At 42.8% G+C, this 24,932-nt stretch overlaps 1 protein-coding gene across 3 annotated transcripts in view; it reads right to left on the bottom strand.

Annotated features, from left to right (window-relative positions):
• The window catches only part of LOC110537627 (homeobox protein PKNOX2), an 82,729-nt gene that overhangs the window by 11,361 nt on the left and 46,436 nt on the right, over positions 1-24,932 (bottom strand). For all 3 annotated transcript variants that reach the window (XM_021623813.3, XM_021623811.3, XM_090192532.1), the window contains exons 3-6: positions 19,758-19,859; positions 16,994-17,130; positions 2,061-2,232; positions 177-362 (exon numbers count right to left, since the gene is read on the bottom strand). In XM_021623813.3, the coding sequence (XP_021479488.3) occupies positions 177-362; positions 2,061-2,232; positions 16,994-17,130; positions 19,758-19,838 (576 nt within the window). In that variant the 5' untranslated portion in view covers positions 19,839-19,859. The remainder of the gene's footprint in view (positions 1-176; positions 363-2,060; positions 2,233-16,993; positions 17,131-19,757; positions 19,860-24,932) is intronic.

Here is a 24,932-nt window from a genome sequence, read left to right as displayed (position 1 = left end):
TAGACAAATTAATACAGCTCAGATGTTTGGACACAAGTATAATGGTCTTTCAGAAAAACACTAAAACATAAAAAACGCATTTGGCTCCTTCAAAGTGCATACCAGATACACTATGTTTAGTTTGTAAGTATGTGCATGCGTGCACCAGTGTGCATATGTGTAAGTGTCCGCCTTACCTGCTGCAGGCTGAGCGAGGTGTGCGAGGGCGAGTAGGGCCCGCCCAGGTCATTGCGAAGCAGGTTGTCGCTGTGCATCTTGGTCTTGAGGCAGGTGATGTAGCGGTTGCAGAAGTCCTTGCAGAGCTCGTTGACCTTCTCCAGCTCCAGAAGGTGGATTCTCAGCACCTGGATGGCCTTCACCATCTCGGGAGGGAGAGAGAGAGAGAAGAATATATGCAAGCTCAATGATTGGGGAAGGAAGGATGCTACATGCTAGCCTGAATGCTAGTCTAGATTGGCTCAACTTGAGCTAGCTCTATTGTTGATTTCTCCAATTTCAGAAAGGTGTAACCTTAGCAGACCTATGTTCAAATGCATTTGTATTTGAGTATCTGATAAAAAATATATATTTTTGGTGTGTATTGAGTATTTACAAATACACAGCCAAAAACATGTACTTTTATTTTAGTGTTTGAATGGTTATTTGATCAATTGTATTTAAGAGAATTTTCAAATACATACTTCAAATACTATTTTCAAATATCTGGATAAATGCATGGGAGTGTATATGAGGCAGTGTATTTGAGTTGTTCAAATACCCTCCAAATGTATTTCCAAATACATTAACATTTTCAACTTCTTGTCTTTTCAAATAAAAATATATCTGAACACTTATTTCAAATGTATGTGAAAGTATTTGAGATATTTGAAATAGTATTTGAACCCAGGACTGAACCTGGTCACCTGGACGGCCTTCACCATCTGAGAAGAGAGAGGCAAAGCCAGCAGGCTCAATGACTAGGGAAGAAGGCTACATGCTAGCCTGAATGCTATGCTCGCTCAACATTGGCTAGCTCAATGGTTACCTTCTCCAGTTTGAACCAAAGGTAAATAATAATATTGTTTCTGGACAGCCCCCTCCTGTGCCTTACAAATGATGTGCTAGCCCTAGTCAGTCTCTGAACGTTCTAAGATAGCCCTTGACATAACACCTGCTAATCCATGAGCCCTCTCAAAATCCTTCACTATGATCCAAACTTTGTCCTTTTTCCAACCAGGCTTCTCCTCCCAGTGCTCACTCCCTCAAAGTCAGCACTCAAGGGCACCAGAATGGGGCGGAAAAGTGCTTGGCCATGGAGGAGATAAATCTGCCAATTACTGCCGCTTGTTTAATCGGGAGCCAAGTGCCATCTCGGCCAGTCAGCTTCAGCATTACTGTCCTGTGGAAGAGTTAGTGTGTGCCAGGGCCAGTCCGCGGCCGGCACCTCGTAAAGCACACAGATGCGGGGTTAATTGACTGCCGCACCACTTGTCGGCCGAGTACCCCCATAATGATGAGAGCCGACCTTCCATCTCTCTCTCTCCCCAGCCACCTTCCCTATTTCTCCTAATTTCTAATTACTGCTAGCTGTCATGGAAGGGTGGGAGGGAAAGATCATGAGGGGGGAGAGTGGGAAAGGGAAAAAGAGAGAGAACGGCTGAATATAAATACATTTTAGAGAGACAAAGGAGATGGAAGGGAAAGGGGTAGATGTGTCTACATGAGAGAGAGAGAGAGAGAGAGAGAGAGAGAGAGAGAGAGAGAGAGAGAGAGAGAGAGAGCGCTAATTGATAGTCTAGAAGAGAGAACCATGTACATGTAGGAAATAAGACAACTTGATATGAGTGGGAAATAAAACGGGGCGTATGTGAAAGGGATATGTAATGACTGCCTCCACCAGTAGAGGAAGCAAGTCATCCTCAACATTAGTAAGCTATGTTAAACTATTGAGATACTTCTTCAACCTGAGGAAGCCGTTAGGACTATTGAGGTGCCTCCTCAATGAAGAAGTCATCCTAGACTATTGAGATACTTCAAAGCCACATTAGACTGTTGAGATGCCCCCCAGGCAGGGTACTAACCAGGTTGTCCAGGTCGGGGTCCTCGCTGAAGAATGGCTTGTGGTCCTGCTCCTGCTGATGCACAAAGTTCTCGATGTCCACATCGAAGCTGGCAGAGGTGATGCACTCAGAGCCCTGGGTGGCCTGCTCACACTTCTCAAACAGCAGGGCCAGCAGTGGGAATAGGGGATGTCTGGAAGGATAGGAGAATACAGGAAGTAGTTAGACTTTATAACTGCTCTAGCTGTATCTTGATTGCCATATAAGAAGTAGTTCCAGGTGCAAATAATTTTTTTTAAACTCTGTTTGAGAAGAGGAAATGTTGTTTGTTATGGATACTGCTCTCGCTGTATCGGTATTTGTGGTATGTGTATCATGTTTACAGTCTGAGGTCGACAATGCTCCTTTTAAATGCAATGTTCCTGAGTTCTCTGAAACCACATCCACAGTAAAGGCTCAACTCCGAAATTACCATTAAATGGGAAGACTGAAGTTTGAAGTGTTGTTGTGCATTGTGTTCGTGATACAGTATTGTTGTACTGCAACAATGCTCTATGTCTTGCACCCAGGAAGCGCATAAGCAAGTTAACTTGATTGTTAACTCCACTGACAAATGCAACAGACAAAGCAAACAGTACGACACTGAGCTGATCTACTGCACACCCAGTCGCCAAGCTCAGTAAAGGTGCAGGAGTAATCCGCTGGGCACACACTGGTTGAATAAACGTTGTCAATGAAATGACGTGGAACCAACGTGGAATAAACGTTGAATTGATGTCTGTGCCAAGTGGGAAATGCATATGATTGAGTGAAAACGGAGCCTCCACACACTTCAATCAGATGCAATTAAAACGCTGAAATTGCATCTGATTGAAGTGCACGCAAACTCCTTTTTCACCTCCTGACAAGCAAAACAAAATAATGAACAAACTGTTTGACGCAACCTCATATCACTGTGTTATCAATAGTTTGGATTAGTGTTGCAAAAGTCCAAAAAAATCTTGCTTATTCCCTTCTGATTCTGTAAATCTTCAAACCATGAATTCTGAAAACCTGGGGCTTTTTGGGAGAGTTCTTGGAATTTCACAACCCTAGTTTGGGATAGTTTTTTCATATTCCCTAGGACATTTAGTTCTGGTATGAATCAATATGAAGATGACGTTAAGTAGTGATGACATGGTCCATTGCGATAACAGTGAATGTCACCTACATTGTTACCATCTGTCTTTTATGGCCAATGTCACAAAGGTCAGACCACTCAGTAATATGGTTCAATGATCCATCTGCAAATCCCCCTCTGTTTAATATAGTAGCTCCAACTTCTGCAACTCAGGCAATAATGCCTGTTCAATGTTAAGGAGAGAATATACAGTATATCAATGAGTATCAATGTTTTGTCAGAATTCACAGAGTTGGACAAAGTTTATGGATACTTGTGTAGAATTAACTGGACAAGACTAAAACAGAGAACAATAGCAAATCAAATAGAATAGAAGATAAAAACATCTTAATCACTCCTTAATAATCATACAAATGCCAGGAAAAAACCTTTGAAAAACTATTCAAACACTAAGAAGCACGTCATCAAGCACACTATAGTACCAATAACCTTTATAGCTTTGCGTATTTCATGTTGTAAAACCCAAAATAGCAGAGGCACCTCATAACATGAAACAACATGACAATTAATTAAAATCTCCCCAAAAAACATGACCTCCCTGCATCCGTCTCTGTACTAAAGTGGTGTGCGTGTGTTTGTGTGCGTTGGTCTGTGCCTACGTGTAAGCATGCATACATCCATCCATCTGCGAACGTGCACGCGTGTGTGTGTGTGTATATGTGGCGTGAGAGAATAGGTAGGTAGGGGGGAAGTGGGCATGCAGCACACAGGGCTACTCTAGGATGCTGGGAGAGTGGGCCCCTGCTCTGGCTCTAACCCATGGCTCGCAGCCTTTAATAGCCCACTATATTAGACTCTAATCTGCCTGATCCCAATTTAATGCGGCTCCCTCGGCCAGACGTGAGACGAATACTAAACAGGCGGCCATGCGCAGAGCGCTGAGCTGCAGTCCCCCCGGCCTCATTCACCGGGCGTGTGAGAGAGAGAGAGAGAGAGAGAGAGAGAGAGGGGGGTTCGCTTTAAGTGCCAACTACTTCCTCCCTCTGAAACAGCACACAGAGGAAGGGGATGAAGGAAAGAGAAGATAGAGGATAGGAGTGGAGGGGGGGGGGCAAGGGAGAGGGGCTGGCTGCAAAGGGGTAATATGTTCATCGTGGCTTGTTTTTCAGGTCCTATGCTTTGGCAGGTGTCAATTATTTAACTTGCTGGTGATCTAACGCACAGTTCAGACGGCAAACTTATGGTGAGTGGAACTGAATAGAAATGAAGAGCGGGCTGGCACGGTTGAGAGCTTTTCATGACATACTGATTGGTTTCATACAACCGATCTCAACACTACAGTTGGTTTTGGGCCGAATTCAGGCATAACGGCGACCTCTTCTGTGCTAAAGAAACGACAAAGTTTATTGCACTAAAAAGGTAAAGACCAATCGCATACCTGTGCAGCGCAGACGTTAATGTTTGAAACTGAATATGATCGGTTTACGGTGTCGCGGTTAACGTGACGTATCTTCAGATTTCAAAACTCCCTTTAACTAAGGAATCACAAAGCGTCTTCTCATCCCTAAAATAAACCATGAGGTATGTTAGCGATGGCGATATTACTGTGCAGTGTAAACATTCTATTTTCTCCCGAGATTGCAAAGTAATTCATATGTTGATGTAGTGCCCATCCGTTATGAATGCTTCAACCTCTGTGTTGAGAAGTCATGTTTTTACCGTCAATTGCTGGTTCAAAGAGCACCAAAAACTATACTAACCATGAATATAAGCCTTTTAGCATTTCTTCCACCACAGAAACAGACCCATTCTGGTTGGTGGGCAGTGCTATACATAACGGTGGGCGTAGATTTCAGTGGAATTCACACAGTATCGAGAACAAGCCAATAATTTGCTCATGTTCGGATCGTGGAATCTTTTTAACACACTGCTAAGCCATAAAGTACAGTTTGGCTAAACTTAACTACAGTAATGGATGTTACAGTTTGATCAGGGAGCCCCAAAGATGAAGTAAACAAATGTTAATCGCTGAATTCACATTATGTTTGCTATTTCATGCAGTCACAGAATAGAAAGAAGCTAAACAAATTATTTTCTTTTCAAATTTCGCATTGTTTGAAGTTGAGAGGTATCACTCACGCAAAGTAACGAGACTGGATGTGTAAGTATGCCTCCAGGATAATATGGTAAAGTTGGTCTCATGTATAGAACCCCAAGAAATAAATAAGATTTTAAAAAATCCATCCGTTTAGCCGTTTTTAATGAAGCCAGCAATGCAAATAATTCATTTCAGCGATTGACAGGTATTATTGCATGTTGACTAACCAATCGCAGTGAAATTTATTTAAATCTCACCTACATTGTTACCTTCTGTCTTTTATGGCCACACACATCAGTTTTCTATATTTAATTCAGGTAAATTTAGTAGATTGACATTGTTTGTTGGCTAGCAAATAGGGGCCGCTGTTTTGGCATCAAATGAAGATAGATAGAGAGGTGATTCCGAGTGGTGCAGCGGTCTAAGTCACTGCATCTCAATGCAAGAGGTGTCATTTCAGTCCTTGGTTTGAATCCAGACTGTATCACATCCGATTGGGATTGGGAGTCCCATAGGGTGGCGTACAATTGGCCCAGCATAGTCCAGGTTTGGCCGGGGTAGGCTGTCATTGTAAATAATAATTTGTTCTGACTTGCCTAGTTAAATAAAAACATGTATTTGGAGAATGGGGTATAATTTATAGCAACCAAAGTAAGTTATACTTTAAAAAACCCAAGGCACTTGTGGAAAAGTTAAAAAGCCTTTATTTTAGTGGCTATTGAATAGTAAACAAAAAAAATGTAAATACACCAACAGGTTGCGGCTCACAGGCCTTCTTCAGGGAGCACAGCAGTGACAGGTGAAATGAATGACCAGAAATTAAAGGGGAGTGGAGAATATTAACCAATAGATGAAGAGGAAATTAAGCAAAAGTATGCACTAATATGAAAGTGCATTTGTAAACTATAAGTATTAACCCACCATAGTTTAAGTTATGAATGAGGTCCCAGGCGGAGGGTTTCCAGTTGAAAGTGCATGTGCATCGGACAGTCCTTGAGCTTTGAAAACCACGGCCACTGTAATGTATACCACCGCCCACGGAGTGAAAAGTGTTTGTCCCAATCCGAGGCCATGATTGTGCTTCCGTTGTGGGTGTTGTAGAGAAGCAACCTTTATTTGCATGCAATTAACATATATCAATATGCATGACCATTTCTCCCGACACTGGAAGAACTGCTCTGGCGCGCTGTATGAAACAGAGGTGTGCTTAACCCATTCCACGCCCAAAGAGCAAACTATTGTCAAAGGTCTGACGGGGTGAACTACCACTGCATGGTTTCAGAAAGCGCTCTATCCACGCTATTCCAACAAGAACGTGGCGTATTTTTTAGTTTGGTGAGGCGATGGAGTGGTGAACTAGGGCTAAGATATCTAAGTGTTATAGACAGTCATTGTCTTATGAGAGTAAAAATAGGTCCACGCATTGAACTAATCTAAAATGAAAACCCAGATAAATATAGGAATTTATCATGTTATTGATTCCAATAGAAATGTTTGTTCCCCCTTCCTCCGTAGTGCTTTCTGTAAACACACAGACAGGCGCACACGCACGCACGCACACACACACACACACACACACACACACACACACACACACACGCGCGCGCGCACGCACACACAACTGATGTAATGGAGATATGATGCCGTGGGGCTTCTTCTCATAACCCCGGGGCATTATGGGTACACAATAGGTTTTATTGGCCGCCTGGCCCACACCTACAACACCACAGTAAGAGAAAAACGGTTCTTCTCCACAATGGGTCTGGATTTGCATCCCTTGCCGACAATCCATAGAATGCGAACATATTGTGACCATTCTGATTGGTCCCAGAATCTGATGGGTTGGGCCAGAGCTGGCCTACATGATCAACTTTGATACTCTGATTTGTTAGAGATGATCCAATCGCTGATTCATTTGTTTAGTACGACACCCCTCATTTTGTCACACAAACAACTTCTAGGATGGCAGTTTCAGACTGAATGTATGTAGCAATTGATAGAGCAGCGGAATTCAATTCAGGGTGAGTTGTCAGGCAAATAAACAATAGCAGTAATTACACAATTTAATCCTTATTTTAGATGGAGTTATTAAATGGTAAGGCTCCAGGCACATAACAGTCATGGACCTTTTGCCTGGTTTATGATATTTTTCCTGGTTTTGGACTTTTTACATGGTTCGACGCTCAATCAGCTGCTCAGGTCGGTGCAAATAAATGTAGGCCTACCAAGTAATAAACATGAAAATATTTTCTCAGTTCTATTGAATAATGTGTCACATTTTGTTTCCCTTGATTTAATGGTCACTATTTTGGTACTTCTGTATGCCTTAACCCAAGCTGTGCAAATTGGGAGCACTTCATTTCTTATACTCATAGCTTGAATGGAGGCTACACAGTTTCATGCTTAGGGAACAGACAGTGGTAGATCAGTGAGTGGATCGGACTTCGGTGAATGCTGTATAAGTCTTTCTGATACTAAGGCTGTCCTAATATGGACACCATTTAGCCCCACATCGAGGACACCAAAAAAACAGCCAGTCTCTATCTGCAGTGCGACGGAATGGAGACGGCCGACGGGGGGATCGTTACCCGGGCCATAAAAGAGCCATTTAAAGGACGGAGGGAGTGAGCGTGGAGTCAGTCAGCACAAAGTCTCTCCTCCTGCACCAACCGAGCCACGACAAAAACACCCCACTGAAACGGTCCTCCATGAATCACACTCGCACGATACGTGTTCACTTAAACATTTAGTTTGGGGAATGGTTATGAAAAACCTACCCTTTATCTGCAGCATCATACGTGAATCAAAGGCATGGGGGTGCATCTGAAATGGCACTCAATTTATTATATTGGCACCCTATTCACTATATAGTGGTCCAAAGTGGTGCATATAGGAAATAGGGTGCCGTATCGAACGCACCCATGGTGTGATATTAATTGCGTACGTGTTTGTGGCCTTGCTGTCATTAGCAAGGGTGTGTGCCTTCTGAGTTTCTATACCTTGGCTTATCGACCTGTACTTATAATTGTGGGGACTTATTTATGCATAAGGTCATTTTTCAGTCCTCTCTCCATATACAATGGAAGTAAATCTGTAAGCATAAATACCTGTAGTACCTGTGGTAGAAAAAAAACACTTCAGAAAAACCATGTAAAATTAAAGTATTTCCGTAATTGGACAAAAGGTGCCGCCCCTCAAGAGCAACCATATTTTGCTATTCCGATTTTGTTCTCTGCCACTGTTTTTGTTGGGGAGCTTTTGGCAACCCACCCAGGGGGTGAAGAAGGTTAGAGGAGGGGGTGGCTCTATCTGTGTGCTCACCGTGTTTGCCATTCTAATCAGTCCTGCCATATGCCCGGGCGCTTTATTAGGACCCAGTTTGTGGCAGGAACCACGCTGTGTCTGCTCTCGACAAGGCCCTCTCCCCCAGGCTACATGTCTGAAGCACACCCTGTGCAGGGGGCACACATACACGTGCACACACACACACACATGCACGTACATGTACGCAAACAAGCATGCACACGCATGCAAGAAACACACGCACACACACACGCAAGCATGCACACTCACACACAGTGAGTTTAACGGCAGCCCATCTCTCTGCCTCCTCCTTTTTCTCTTTTACTTCCTTCCTTCTGTCTTGTCCTCCCACCTCCCTTCTGTATTTCTTCCCTCTATTTATTTCTCGGTCTCTCCTATTCTCTCTTTTGCTCTCTTTCTTCCCTTGTCCATCTCAGGGGAGAACGACTGAACGTTCAAGGCCGACCACGGTACTGCAGGCATTGTTACCAGAAAACAGGATCTCCTAATTTTCCATAGTGAATGGAAAAATGTCGATCTTCGTGGTTAACCTTTGTGTAAATAAATAAAAAATTCAAAGACAAACATGTTAACAACAATTGCTTCTAATACACCAATGCATGTTCTATAACTGATTATTTTAAGATCACACAGAGGAAGTTATAAGGATAATTGAGTTGCTAATGGCAGCCTGCATATCCCGGTCGGCCTTCAACTTGAGATACTCAATGAGAGGGGCAGCACTGAGCTGGCCTGTAACGTCACTTCCTGGAGTAGCACCAACTACACATGTTATGTCTCCATGAGACGCCATCTTAACCAACTTCATTTGGCTTCAATGTCCTATTGAGTCGTCACATGGGAAGGAATGGTGTCACATGATCGATGGCTTACTGATTGGTGCTGATAGAGATGGCAGCTTTGCTTCTAGTCCTTAGGAAACTGTGCAGTATTTAGTTTTTTATGTATTATTTCTTACATTGTTAGCCCAGAAAACCTTAAGTGTTATTACATACAACCGAGAAGACCTATTCGATTACAGAGAGACGTCAACTTACCAGCACAACCAGCACTACGCTTTGTCCCAAAGCGGATCATTTGTCTGCGCCTCCCAGGGCATTTGAACTGATTCCAGAGGCCGACCCAAAACACAGCTGGAGGAGAAGGTGACAGAGCGGTCTTCTAGTGAGGCTTCGGATGCGCGCACACCACCCACCGCTTCCGAGTATATTACTCGCTAATGTCCAGTCCCTAGTTAACAAAGTCGATGAAATCAGGGCAAGGGTTGCATTCCAAAGAGATATCCAGGATTGTAACATGCTCTGTTTCACAGAAACATGGCTAGCTGGGGACATGCTGTCGGAGTCCATACAACCAAAGGGATTTTCAGTGCATCGCGCTGACAGGAATAAACATCTCTCTGGTAAGAAGAAGGGTGGGGGTGTATGTTTCATGATTAACGACTCATGGTGTAATTGTAACAACATACAGGAACTCAAGTCATTTTGTTCACCTGACCCAGAATTCCTCACAATCAAATGCCAACCATATTATCTCCCAAGAGAACTCTCCTCGGTCACAGCCGTGTATATCCCCCTGCAAGCGGACACCAAGACAGCCATCAAGGAACTTCACTGGACTTTATGCAAACTGGAAACCATATATCTTGAGGCTGCAGTTATTGTAGCTGGGTATTTTAACAAAGATAATTTGAGAACAAGGCTACCTAAATTCTATCAGAATATTGATTGCTGCACACAAGCGAGTAACACGCTTGACCATTGTGACTCTAACTTCCACAATCTTACAAGGCCCTCCCCTGCCCTCATTTTAGAAAATCTGACCATAACTCCATCTTGTTGCTCCCCTCCTATAGGCAGAAACTAAAAAAGGAAGCGCCCGGGTGTAGGTCTATCCAACGCTGGTCTGACCAATCGGATATGTTCATGGTAGCCTCAGATAATAACATTGACGTATATGCTGACTCAGTGAGCATGTTGTACCCACTGTGACCATTAACTTCCCTAACCAGAAACCATGGATTGATGGCAGAATTCGAGCAAAACTGAAAGCACGTACCACCGTATTTAATCATGGCAAGGTGACTGGAAATATGGCTGAATACAAACAGTGTAGTTATTCCCTCTGTAAGGCAATCAAACAAGCAAAGTGTCAGTATAGAGACAAAGTGGAGTCGCAATTCAAAGGATCAAACACGAGACGTATGTGGCAGGGTCTACAAGACAATCACGAATTACAAAAAGAAACCCAGCCCTGTCGAAGGACATCGACATCTTGCTTCCAGACAAATTAAACAACTTCTTTGTGGTTTGTCACCGAAAACCCTCACTACCTTTCACATGTGCACAATTGAGAGCATCCTGTCGGGCTGTATCACCGCCTGGTACGGCAACTGCACCGCCTACAACCGCAAGGCTCCAGGACACCTACAACACCCGATGTCACAGGAAGGCAAAAAAGATCATCAAGGACAATAACCACCCGAGCCACTGCCTCTTCACCCCGCTTCCATCCAGAAGGCGAGGTCAGTACAGGTGCATCAGATCTCAAGGCCATCAGATTGTTAAATAGCCACCACTAGCACAGAGAGGTGGCTGCCTACCTACAGACTTGATATCTTTGGCCACTTTAATAAATGGAACACTAGTCACTTTAATAATGCCACTTTAAGAATGTTTACATATCACGCATTACTCATCTCATACTGTATGTATATACTGTAATGTATACTGTATACTTCACTATCTATTCTTTAATAATTATTGCATCTTAGCCGCTCTGTCACTGCTCACCCATATATTTTATACTTATATATTCTCATCCTATTCCTTTACTAGATTGTGTGTATTAGGATTTTCTGTGGAATTTGTTAGCTATTAGGTTTTGCTGTGGAATTTGTTAGATATTAGGTTTTGTTGTGGAATTCTTAGATATTACCTGTTAGATACTGCTGCACTGTCAGATCTAGAAGCATAAGCATTTCACAATAACATCTGCTAATCATCTGTAGGTGACCAATACAATTTGATTTGATTTGATTTATCCATTGTTGGTCCATCCTCCCTCCATCACCTGCAATGCGGGATAGATGGGCAAAGCCAGCACAGGGTGTAGTGTCTGCGGTATGTGAGATCTGAAGTGTGTGTGCGTGTGTGCGTGCGTGAGTGCATGTGCGCATATCTGCCTGCGTGCTTGTATTCTCTGTCTCTGTCACAGTCCAGTTGTAGAGAGCAAGTGGACTCATGGGAGACGGAGGCAGATGGGCTGGTGTGTCACCTTCCTATCATCAGAGCGTGACACTTTCATTGATCGAGTTAAGCCAGTGTAATCTTTTCATGTTACTCATTTCAAGTTATAGTTTGTATTCACCATTCAAACTGTCCAGGCCGTTTAAATCTATTCAGTCATATCAGCTGTGGTCGTTAATGTTCCTGTGATTAACATTATCGAAAGATGCTTACTTCCACAAGTACCCAGTTCTCTGTATCCGTAACAATATCAAAGTTAAAATCGCTTGAGAAACTCCCTCACAAATATCCTGCAGCCCTTCCTCTCTCAACCTTCTCAGTCAAGTCAAACGGCGAGGAACCAACCAGAGATCGGACTGACCATGCCAATAAACCAGTGGGCTCTGACACAAACACCTTGCAACCAGCCCGCTGAACTCTCGAAGGGAAGCCTTTTTTTTAAGGAACACGGGTGGCTAGCTTTGCGCCATCAAACAGCGCTGGTCATTAAGGATGGTGGGAGCGGTCAGACGGGAGACAAAATAGCGGTGAGAGCTTCACAGCGGTGAAGGTAAACAGACTTTATGGTGCATTACTGAAGTCTGTGCGCAGACATCCTGCATGCCCCATCCCAGGGCACTGTCAAATTAAAAGCGTTCCCATAGTGTATGATACGGAATGTCTCTGCCTCGCCGCTGCGCCACTTTGCTCTGTGGATGCACACACGTGTGTGCTCGCTAACACACAAACACACACATACCCTCTCATTCCTTGCTTCCCTGTGAATCCGTCCACCCACTGGAGTTCAATAAGTGGCAGCAAACACACACTTCAAATTGCATTTGTCACATGGTGTAGTCTTTGCCATGAAATGCTTACTTACTAGCCCTGTCCCTACAATGTAGAGTTAAAAATTAAGAAAATGAACAAACAAAAATAGAAGAATAGTAACACAATAAATAACAATAACGAGGCTATGTCTCGGGCGGATCAGCATTAGCAGGTTTCAGCCAAGACCCACTACGGTGTAGAGTGACACACCACATACAGGGCTTTGGACTGCAATTTGGGCCCATTAGAAATAGGATGGCACCAATGTCAAAGGTTGAAAATAATAAGTGTTATAGCATGTAACGCTGTTTGCTTACCATTTTGAGATTGAGGATGTATGACAAATATGGGACTTTTGTGGTTCATTTTGTCAACCATTCTGTACAGTGCCTTCAGAAAGTATTAATCTTCCTTGACTTATTCCACATTTTGTCTCGTTACAGCCTGAAGGCAAAATGGATAAAAAAAAAAAAGAATTGTCACCCATCTACAAACAAATACCCCATATTGACAAAGTGAAAATATTTTTTTACAACTTTTTGCAAATGTATTGAAAATGAAATCCAGAAATATCTCATTTACATAAGTATTCACACCCTTGAGTGCTCATTGATGTGTTGTGTTGGATTTGCCCCAAACATAACACTTTGTATTTAGGACATAAAGTTAATTTCTTTGCCAGTTTGTTTGCAGTTTTACTTTATTGCCTTATTGCAAACAGGTGTTTTGTACAGGCTTGCTTCTTTTCACTCTGTTTTTATTCTGTACAGGCTTCCTTCTTTTCACTCTGTCATTTAGGTTAGTGTTATGGAGTAGCTACAATGTTGTTGATTCATCCTCAGTTTTTCCTATCACAGCCATCAAACTGTAACTGTTTTAAAGTCACCATTGGCCTTGTAATGGGAATTGTAATGTTTGTGCTTTTCTTATAACTAATTTCTGTGTTTTATTCATGTGCTGTTCTAATAAACAATTTCTGTGTTCATGCAAGTGACTGACTTAACGAATCCTCACTTATCAGTATCTACAATTTGGAAGTACGCCCCGACCTTGTTTTGAGAACGAATGAAGGATTTCTCCGTTTTAAGGTCTCAGCATAGAGAGAAGAAGCCTCGTGAGGTATTGGTCTGTGACATGTTATGAACCAGTATTGGTCAGTCACATGAATGAAACCAAATGGTAATGATTAAATAATTATGCAAAACCATGCAAAGCCATATATAAGACAACTGCTGATACTTCCCAGGGGGAGCTCCTGATTGACATGTGTACTATGGTGCATTGAGTTGGTTGGAATCTCTCCAGCGCACTGACAAATAAAGGATGATTAATTTAAGATTGACTTTGAGTGTCCCTGTGTAAGAATTTCCATGACAGCCTCATGGTGAAATCCCTGAGCAGTTTCCTTCCTCTCCGACAACTGAGTTAGGAAGGACGCACGTATCTTTGTAGTGACTGGGTGTATTGATACACCATCCTTAAGGGTAATTAACAACTTCACCATGCTCAAAGGGATATTCATTGTCTGCTTTTTTTAAAATTTTACCCATCTATCAATAGGTGGACTTCTTTGAGAGGCATTGGAATACCTCCCTGGTCTTTGTGGTTGAATCTGTATTTGAAATTCACTGCTCGACTGAGGGACCTTAAAGATAATTGTATGTGTGGGGTACAGAGATGAGGTAGTCAGTCAAAAATCTTATTAAACACTATTATTGCACAAAGAGTGAGTCCATGCAACTTATTATATGACCTGTGAAGCACATTTTTACTCCTGAACTTTCAGACTTGCCATAACACCTATTGACTCAAGAAATTTCAGCTTTTTATTTTTTATTAATTTGTAAGATTTTCTAAAAACATAATTCCACTTTGACATTATGGGGTCTTGTGTGTAGGCCAGTGACATAAATACATTTTAAATTCAGGCTCTAACACAACAAAATGTGGAAAAGCACTGTAGATTTCAAGTTCACTGCATGTATTTCAACTTCTTAATGTACAGAACATTTTCTCAATATACCCACCCATGAAGGCGGAAATAGTTGCCACATTGATTCTGTGAGATACTGTGTGTTCCTGTTTTCCGTGTGAAACAAGCAAACAAACAGTTCCTCTAAGTTTTACTACTGTTTTACATATCAAAACAAAGTAGCTAAAAATCTCCCCAACCAACATTTCACTTACAAAGACGTACACAACAAATACAAAAATAAGCCTCTCGTTCAGCCCCCATCAGTTGGGCATAGTGGAGCGACCTCTGGAAAACAGACCGCCTGCTAGCTCGCTAATAAGACAAGCCCGATCTAGCGCTTCTTCATCGGGAGCGTCGTAACTCGTTAGGCTAATTACAGCTATCACAAGTTGATTCCGCCTGTAATAATTAAGCGAGGACTCGTCAAAGAGAATAGAGGAGCTAGACAGGTTCTCCGCGCACAACAAACTCACTATCCAGGCCATTAGCGAAAAGAACTGACGTGTGCACAAACATTAATAAGGGAGAGATGCTGCAAACTTCCTGGATAAATTACAGGGATGCTAATTCAAACTCTGGTATCACTTTGAAAACTTTCCAACCCCCAAATGGCGGCGGAGAATTGGAACAGTGCGGAACAGGGGAGGAGCAGCTTTTTTTGGATTGAGAATGTACAGTATAAGTTTCCCTTGCATCATTGACAGTAGTGGGAGGGAGTCGAGACAATGGCTTTGGAGGCTACATTTGACTCATTGAACACATGCTTTAAAGTTGCGTATCAAGTTGCATATCTTTTATTAATTATAGCACAGCATTTTGTCATCAAGGCCATCCAAATATAAAAACAAGCATTCTGTCTTTAATCCAAGAAGGTTTCCAACATGTGTTCATCAATTGGCACAAACAGAATATGTTAATTTCTGATTTGATTTAACCCACAATATATCTGTCGAGTTAGCTTTTGTCATTGCAGCAGCATGTGTTGTGTGTTGTGCTGCCGCATGGTGTGAGCACACTACAGGAGATGATCAATAAAGTGGGAGACAGGAAGCTGTCTCCTCCGCCTGTGGATGTTTAGAATGTTGTAAGAACATTTGGAAGTGTCAAAGAGGAAGAAAAGGCAACGTTTTGAAGCCCCTTTTTGCTTTCAGTTTCAAATCCTTCAAGTGGTAGGGTTAGCGGTCTGTGTGTGTGTGTGTGTATGTGTGCATGAATATACTGTACATACGTTTGTGTGTGTGTGCGTGTGTGTGTGTGTGTGTGTGTGTGTGTGTGTGTGTGTGTGTGTGTGTGTGTGTGTGTGTGTGTGTGTGTGTGTGTGTGTGTGTGTGTGTGTGTGTGTGTGTGTGTGTGTGTGTGTGTGTGTGTGTGAGTTCACGTGTGCGTGAGCATGGCTGCGAGCCCGCCTGTGAGTGTGTTTTCAGGAGGGACTATAATGAGTGAACAGGCAGCATGGGCCTGGGGCTGAGTGTCTTTTCCAGTGCCCACAGCCCCTCTCAGGCTGGCTGCTCACATCAAAGAGAAGCCTTGTATCTCAGAGGAGCTTAGAAATTCTGCCCCAGGCTTGGCGAGGCCTTCACAGCACTCGCCTAAGGGGCCTGAGCCGGCCAACCATGGGGCCAAGAGCACACTCAGACAAGAGCAGTGGATAACCACACTAGGGGAGAGCCAGGGCAGTGAGCCGAACAAAGAGCATGCAGTGTCATCATAGAGTTTGCTGAAGACGGTATTGGGGAGAAGATGTATTTTTCTTAGTAGCACAAAAATAGCGGTTTGTTGCTGGAGCATGATTTCTCATTGGGAGATTGCTGAACATATTACACATTTCTGTGTTCTGTGAATAATGTTCTTCATTAACAGATAATAAAAGCCCATTATGAAAGTACATTAATATTCAAGTGATGAGTTGGGAGAGGAGGATGTTTTTCAAAATGTATGTTTAGTTTTCAGTTGGCAGCAACTGTCTATTCACTTAATTACTCTTACAAGGATTTCCTAATTGTGATACTGCACTTGAAAAGATAATTCCTTACACATTATGTACCACACAATAGGTTACACAAAACCCAGTGCCCTGGAGAAAATACAGAAAACCAACCATCATCGTGCTCAATCTTACCTTAGCATTGTGTGTGTGTGTGTGTGTGTGTGTGTGAGTGTGTGTGTGTGTGTGTGTGTGTGTGTGTGTGTGGGTGCGTGCGTCTGTTTACAAGTGTCCTTTTAAAAGCCTGATGATTCTCAAAATCTCCTCAAGGGAGTTTTGCCTTACCACTTTTTGGAGAGCTTAGTTTGAATTAACTAACAGAGAGAATTTACAGTATATAGCACAGAAAATGTACAGTATATTGCACAAATGTATGCTTTGAGACCACGTCTTACCTGTAAACGGCCCGCTTATCTGACTCCAGCTGGGCCTGGGGGTCAAGGGTCACATTGATGGGGGTATTCCCAGTTTCTGAGGATGCTGAGATGTGGACCTGTTGGGCCTTGGAGTTCTGTTGGGTGGTGCCCGTCATCTGAGGGCAGAGCAAACGGAACCACAGTGAACTTCAATACATAGAACGGTAGGCCTGGTCCCAGATCTGTCTGTGCATTAGCTAACTCAGAACCACAGTTAACTGCATAGACTGGTAGCCTGGTCCCAGATCTGTTCATGCAATCAGAACCACAGTCAACTGCATACACTGGTAGCCTGGTCCCAGATCTGTATGTGCATTAGCCCTCTTCTGGCTGGGCTTTCTACTTAGAAAACTGGTTTTGTGTTCCACTATCTCATCTCTAGCAGGCACACAAACACACATGATCAGATACTGTGAACTACATGAGAGTGGATAGCCCACCAGCTTGAACTTTCCGCATGGCCTATGAAAGATGGGCGTGTTATTTTGATGTGATGGTCTGGATGTGTACAATGCATCTCTTCAATCGTGCGATCCCCTACCCCCACCTCTTTCTCCTTCTCCCACCCCACCCCATCCCCTCCTCTCATCTCCTTTTCCCCCTCAGCCTTTGGAGAGAAGGAAATGGGTCCTCCATCCCCCCTGTGTTGGTTTGGGGAGGAAGCATCTTAATCTCGGCTCCAAATGGGAAATAAATTAGCTTCTTCACACTTAACTAGCTCTCATTTGCATTTTGTTGCCTGCACTGACTGTGGCTTGGGAGCTCTCCCCTGTCACTAATCCTCTGGGCGGAAGGAGACAGTGGTAGAGTGGAGACAGGGAGGGGGATGGTGAGGCTCTGATTGAACTTGCTCTACTTCCTTCTCTATGATACTGCTTAGCTAGGATAAGGTTAAAGGGCAATTCTGGCTCTTTTCAACCTCATATGTGACTCGTGTCAGGTAACTAGGCGTATGTCGCGGGTCACTACATCACAGGAAAGCCATTTGAAAGTAAACTTTTTACTGGAACATGTGAACTTTCATGTGCCTTCATAACAAACTTGTATGCCATTTGTTAAGCAACAGAAAAAGTGAGCAACCTTCCCGCTAGCTATGATTGCCTGAGATAATGAGTGGGCTGGACATGCCGAGAGATCAGTACGGATTTGTCTATTTGAGCTGGTCAGTATGTTTAGGTAATCCTGTCTAATGCATCTATTTTGAAAAAATATCACGTAGTAGAACTGCATAAGTGTTGCTCTCCACTTTCTGGAGGATCGAGTTTTGAAATAGACTGACAAGTTTCAGAAGAAAGTTATTTGTTTCTGGCCATTTTGAGCCTGTAATCGAACCCACAAATGCTGATGATCCAGATACTCAACTAGTCTAAAGGCCAGTTTGATTGCTTCTTTAATCAGAACAACAGTTGTCAGCTGTGCTAACTTAATTGCAAAAGGGTTTTCTAATGATCAATTAGCCTTTTAAAATTATAAACTTGGATTAGCTAACACAACGTGCCATTGGAACACAGGAGTAATGGTTGCTGATAATGGACCTCTGTACGCCTATGTAGATATTCCATTAAATAATCTGCCGTTTGCAGCTACAATAGTCATTTACAATATTAACTATGTATTTTCTTTCAAAAACAAGGACATTTCTAAGTGACCCCAAACTTTTAAACGGCAATGTGTATGTATAAATATATATATATATATATATATATATATATATATATATATATATATATATACGAGTGGCCATATATATATATATATATATATATATATATATATATACAGTGGGGAGAACAAGTATTTGATACACTGTCGATTTTGCAGGTTTTCCTACTTACAAAGGATTACAGGTCTGTCATTTTTTATCATAGGTACACTTCAACTGTGAGAGACGGAATCTAAAACAAAAATCTAGTTGAAATGTAGTTGACAGCTATTGAACATCTAAACCATCTACTTGGGACTACAGTGAAATCATTCCCTTTTCTGGGCAACACATGTAACAACCTTACAAATGGTGACAGGTTAAGGTTAGGTAGATATTCCATAACAATTCTGCCGTTTCCAGCTACAACAGTCATTTACAACATTAACAATATCTACACTGTATTTCTGATCAATGTGATGTTATTTTAATGGACAAAAAACATTTGCTTTTCTTTCAAAAACAAGGACATTTCTAAGTGACCCCAAACTTTTGAACGGTAGTGTATGTGAAAATGGGGCGTTTCTATGAACTGTGATTAAAAAGATAAGAGGAAAAAGAGGATAAAAAAAAATGCCTTGGAAGCAGCTAAAAGGGATCCCTAATAAATACAAAAATCTTATAGCGTTTGAAAATCAATGTTTTTGAAATGTTTTAACTTAGGGTGATTTCATCAGGTATAATGATTTACTTTATATATTTTTTTCTACAAAACTTAAAAAAGCAGCATTTTCACACTGTTATTGTGTTGGAGATAATGACAATGAAGTTGAAAAGTGGTGGATTTGCCCTGTTGGTCTAAGGTTGACATTGAGGTAGGGTAAACTTCTCCTAGATCTGCAGTTAAGTCTAGCCTATACTTTAAACTCTTACAACAATGTTTGTTAGGAAGTGCATTTGACTTAAGACAAATAAACTCTAGAATGTTTTCTGCAAGGAATTTTCAATTGATTATTTACATTCTAATCCCATTTCCTTAATTGACTGAAATAAAAACAGCTTTGACCCCAACCCTGAGCTGACTACTAGTGGTGTACTGACCTGTTGGCTCTCCTGGTACGATGGTGGAGGAACGCTCTGAGTGGCCATCATTGTTAGTGCTGGGGACACATGTTGCATCATGGGACAGATTCACATGGAGACCTGCAGGGGGACACAAACACACATAGTGTTAAGAGTACATTATCGCCTCACGAGTAGCGCAGTGGTTTAAGGCTGTGCCACTAAAGATTCAGGGTTCGAGTCCAAACTCTGTCGCAGTCGGCCGCGACCGGGAAACCCATGGGGCGGCATACAATTGGCCCAGCGTCGTCCGGGTTAGGGGAGGGTTTGGCCGTCAGGGATGTCCTTGTCCCATCGCACACTAGTGACTCCTGTGGCGGGCCAGGCGCAGTGCCGCTGACATGGTCGCCAGGTGTACGGTGTTTTCTCCGACACATTGGTGCGGCTGGCATCTGGGTTCAGTGGGCACTGCGGCTTGGTTGGGTTGTGTTTCGGAGGACAAGACGGCTCTTGACCTCATCGATGAGACAAGACTGTAACTACCAATTGGATACCATGAAATTGGGGTGAAAAGGGGGAGAAAAAAAAAGTATATTAAATGAATGAGTACATTGTCATTTAAACATCAGGTGTTGGTCTCCTGAGTGGCGCAGCGGTCTAAGGCACTCTGAGTGCAAGAGGTGTCACTACAGTCCCTGCTTTGAATCCAGGCTGTATCACATCCGGCTGTGATTGGGAGTCCCAAAGGGTGGCGCACAATTGGCCCAGTGTCGTCCGGGTTTGGCTGGGGTAGGCTGACATTGTAAATAAGAATTTGCTCTTAACTGACTTGCCTAGTTAAAAAAAATATATATATATAAGAAGTGTCTACTTGCTGGTCCAGGGTCAGGCCCTGTATTCATAAAGCATCTCAGAGTAGGAGAGCTACAGTTATGCTTTGTAGACCATGATGAATAAGACTACATTGACAGGGGGGGACATGATCCTAGATCAACACTCCTACTCTGGGAAGTGTTATGAACACCCAGGTATTTACCTAATCAGCTTTAGTGGGTGGTTTATCCGTGCCACTTTCACTTTTACCATGCTTGGTGCGTTTCTATGTACACTGATCAAAAGTATAAATACAACATGCAACAATTTCTAAGATTTTACTGAGGTACAGTTCATGTAAGGAAATCAGTCAATTGAAATAAATATATTAGGCCCTAATCTATGGATTTCACATGACTGGGAATACAGATATGCATCTGTTGATCACAGATACAACAATACCTTACAGTGAAATACTTAATTACAAGCCTCTAACCAACAATGTAGTTCAAAAATATGAAAAAGAATAAGAAATAAAAGGAACAAGTAATTAAAGAGCAGCATTAAAGTCAATGTGCGGGAGCACCGGTTAGTCAAGGTAATTGAGGTAATATGTACATGTAGGTAAAGTTATTAAAGTGACTATGCATAGATAATAACAGAGAGAAGCAGCAGCGTAAAAGAGGGGGTGGGGGGGGGGGGCAATGCAAATAGTCTGGGTAGCCATTTGATTAGATGTTCTGGAGTCTTATGGCTTGGGGGTAGAAGCTGTTTAGAAGCCTCTTGGGCCTAGACTGGCACTCCGGTACTACTTGCCGTGCGGTAGCAGAGAGAACAGTCTATGACTTAGGTGGCTGGAGTCCTTGACAATTTTTAGGGCCTTCCTTTGACACCACCTGGTATAGAGGTCCTGGATGGCAGGAAGCTTGGCCCCAGTGATGTACTGGGCCGTTCACGCTACCCTCTGTAGTGCTTTGTGGTTAGAGGCCGAGCAGTTGCCATACCAGGCAGTGATGCAACCAGTCAGGATGCTCTCAATGGTGCAGCTGTAGAACCTTTTGAGGATCTGAGGACCTACGGCAAATCTATTCAGTCTCCTGAGGGGGAAAAGGTTTTGTCGTGCCCTCTTCACGACTGTCTTGGTGTGGTTGGACCATGTTAGTTTGTTTGTGATGTGGACACCAAGGAACCCCGTAGATGAGAATGGGGGTGTGCTCGATCATCCTTTTCCTGTAGTCCACATCATCTCCTTTGCCTTGATCAGGTTGAGGGAGAGTGCGCGGATCAGAAAACCAGTATCTGGTGTGACAACCATTTGCCTTGTGCAGCGTGACACATCTCTTTCGCATACAGTTGATCCAGAAAATGATTAACTTGCTGTACAGTATGTAATATGCATCTTGTGTTGAGAATGAGTGCGCAGCAGTTGTCTGGTCTATGACTGCACCAGACAACCGCCAGGTGATGCTATGATTTCTCTCTCTCTCTCTCTCTCTCTCTCTCTCTCTCTCTCTCTCTCTCGTAAAATGCTAAACTACATAGCACCTCACAAAGTGAAAAAGCAATGCAAAAATGGACCTGCAATATTACAGAACAGGTGACATTATAATAACACTTAACAAGATAACACACAATAAGGGATCAGTGCCCTTGTTTTCCTCATGTAGTGGATGGTAGGTTGTAGTTATGAAACTAAGCCAACCAGTGTCCAATTAAAGCTCCAGTCGGTGGACTAATTGCTATTGTCCAGAACTGGGGAAGTCCCGCAGGGTTGTGTACTGTACCTGATGGAGTTATAGGGTCTCTGGAGTTAACACACACACGCAAGAAAACACATACATGTGCGCACACACACACACACACACACACACACACACACACACACACACACACACACACACACACACACACACACACACACACCACACACACAGACATGATTCCCATGTAAGGCACAACATCAGTGAAACAGCATGTATAGTCATGAGCATGAAGGGCCCTTTGGATGGTAGGGTATGAATCATATTAATTGCTGGTGTGGTTACAGGAAGATTGGGAGCGGTACTGTGGAATAGATGATACAGTATTTGTCATGCTTACTAAGAAGTCTGAACTTGGCAGGTATAATTGTTAACAGCCAGAGAGGTCTAGGAGTTAAATCAGATTGAGATTGTGAGTCATACCAAAACACGGCTCGACACAGGGAGTCGCATTGGACTGAACCATTTCAACTCTATTATACAGGCAGAAAGGGCACAAACAGGGCACAAATACCCATGCTTCCATGCAAATAACTGAGACAGTGTAAAATGTACTTTAAAAAACAGCCATACAGATGTAGGATCTCAATTTGAGCCAGTTTGCCACAGTAGGAACATAATCTTGCAGCAGCAGGCAATGTGAATTATTATGTGGATTATAATTACGCCTAATGGACATTTTTGTAGGGGTTGATACATGTGTCCTAAGGGGAAATCAAATAAATTACAAACTTCAGAAGCATTTATAAACCTCAAATACACTACAAGTTTAAAATGTCCTGCATTACAGGAAAGATCTTCTGCAACAGGGTGGTCAAATTAAGATCTTACATCTGTATATTATACGCAGTCACCATTTCCATAAAGAATTCCCCTGCTCTACTCTGAATAGAAACAGTGTCTTTGAGTTTGAGGGGACACAAGTGCACAAGACAGCACAAGGACCCAAGAAGTCAGACAAGAGAGGAAGTGGTGCTGACGGCTTCTCATCCCTCCCCCAGACACAAACAAGGAGACACAGATGACGGGCGCACTCCACCAGTGAGCTCATCCCATCCTATCCTAGGACCCGGCCTGGCACCAACGTGTGTGGAAAAGTGCCCCGGGAGGCTCTAAAACACAACCACCCGTCAACTCAGCCAGCCCCCCCAAATAACTCAACACAACATCTTGCTAATGATATTATTAACTCTCTATCGACACCTATGTCCTCCAAATGGTTCGCAGCTCACCTCACATCTTCTAAGGTATTTTTGTACAACCACCCCCAGAATGGATCCTGGCTCTGAAATTGCACATTTTAGTTAATCTGATGAGCTCTGGTCCAAATCATACAAATTGAGGATGATGGGTGTGTGTGAGTGTGATTTGTATACTGATTTCTCTTCCTGGCTTGTGTTCTCGTTCCAAGTGGTATCGCCTAAAAGATATGTCCCCATTTATTGGTCCTCATTTTAATTGCAAATGCAGGGTTGGTAATTAAATGGAAAATTACACAGTAGGAACATAATCTTGCAGCAGCAGGAAATGTGAATTATTATGTGGATTATAATGAGGGTAGCCTAGTGGTTAGAGCGTTGGGCCAGTAACCGAAAGATTGCTGGATCGAATCCCTAAGCTGACAAGGTAAAAAATCTGTCGTTCTGCCCCTGAACAAGGCAGTTAACCCACTGTTTCCCGGTAGGCTGTCATTGTAAAATAAGAATTTGTTCTTAACTGACTTGCCTAGTTAAATAAAGGTTGTAAAATATATATATTAAAAGATAAAGCAATTCCAATTATTGCACAGTATTTTAAGTGATCTATCAAGTCTCCCATTCCTCAAGGAATGCAGTAGGCTACCTAACACAACCACATTACATGCACCCTTAAATACACACACACACACTCTGGGGGACAACCAAGTGGTCAATTAACAGGACCTGTATTTTTATCAGGTCAAATATAACACCCAAATGGACAACAAAACATTCCTTGTAGAATGGTAGGGACACATTTTCCCCTTTCCCAAAGCACCACTGGTCAGTACCAGTAAGTAATTCCACTTTAAGACCCTCGCTGGACCAACTATGAGGAATATGGCTACACCATGAACCACTAAGTACGTGCCAGTTGTTTGAGGACCCAATGTAGGAAAGGTTATGTGTTTAACAATGAGCACACCACAAATATTTCCATTCTAAAGCATACAATTGGCCTACATCATATTGACACAAAGCCTGTCAGTGGCCTAACCACAGTTTGACACCATTACCCTTGGTATTGATAGAAAATCCATATCCGGTCACATTTGATGTGATTAAGTCCAAAACCATCCACACTTGACTTAATCACATCACATCTTACTGTATACCATCCACACCTTCTCCAATCCAACCCTTTCAGATCCGTGATTACTTAAAGGAAGGTAGGAAGGAACGAAAGAAGGATGCATTTCTGAGGTATTGGAACAGGGCCCATGTCTAACTATGTGGCAGGAACGTTAAGTTCGATCGATGAGCCTTAACAGGAGGCCTCCTGCTCCTTGAGAGCCCTGGCTGAGGAAAGGTGAAAGATGTCATCGATAATTCTTGACATGACCTCGGACAACAATCGTTAGCTCCTGGGTCCAGGCTATTGATGAGGCTGGCTGGGGAGGGGG

Source organism: Oncorhynchus mykiss, chromosome 12 (genome assembly GCF_057628025.1).
Source record: "Oncorhynchus mykiss isolate SJ-2025 chromosome 12, ASM5762802v1, whole genome shotgun sequence".
Classification (NCBI taxonomy): Eukaryota; Metazoa; Chordata; class Actinopteri; order Salmoniformes; family Salmonidae; genus Oncorhynchus; species Oncorhynchus mykiss.
The sequence above is the reverse complement of the archived record's forward strand: the minus strand, read 5'-3'. Positions and strand labels throughout refer to the sequence as shown.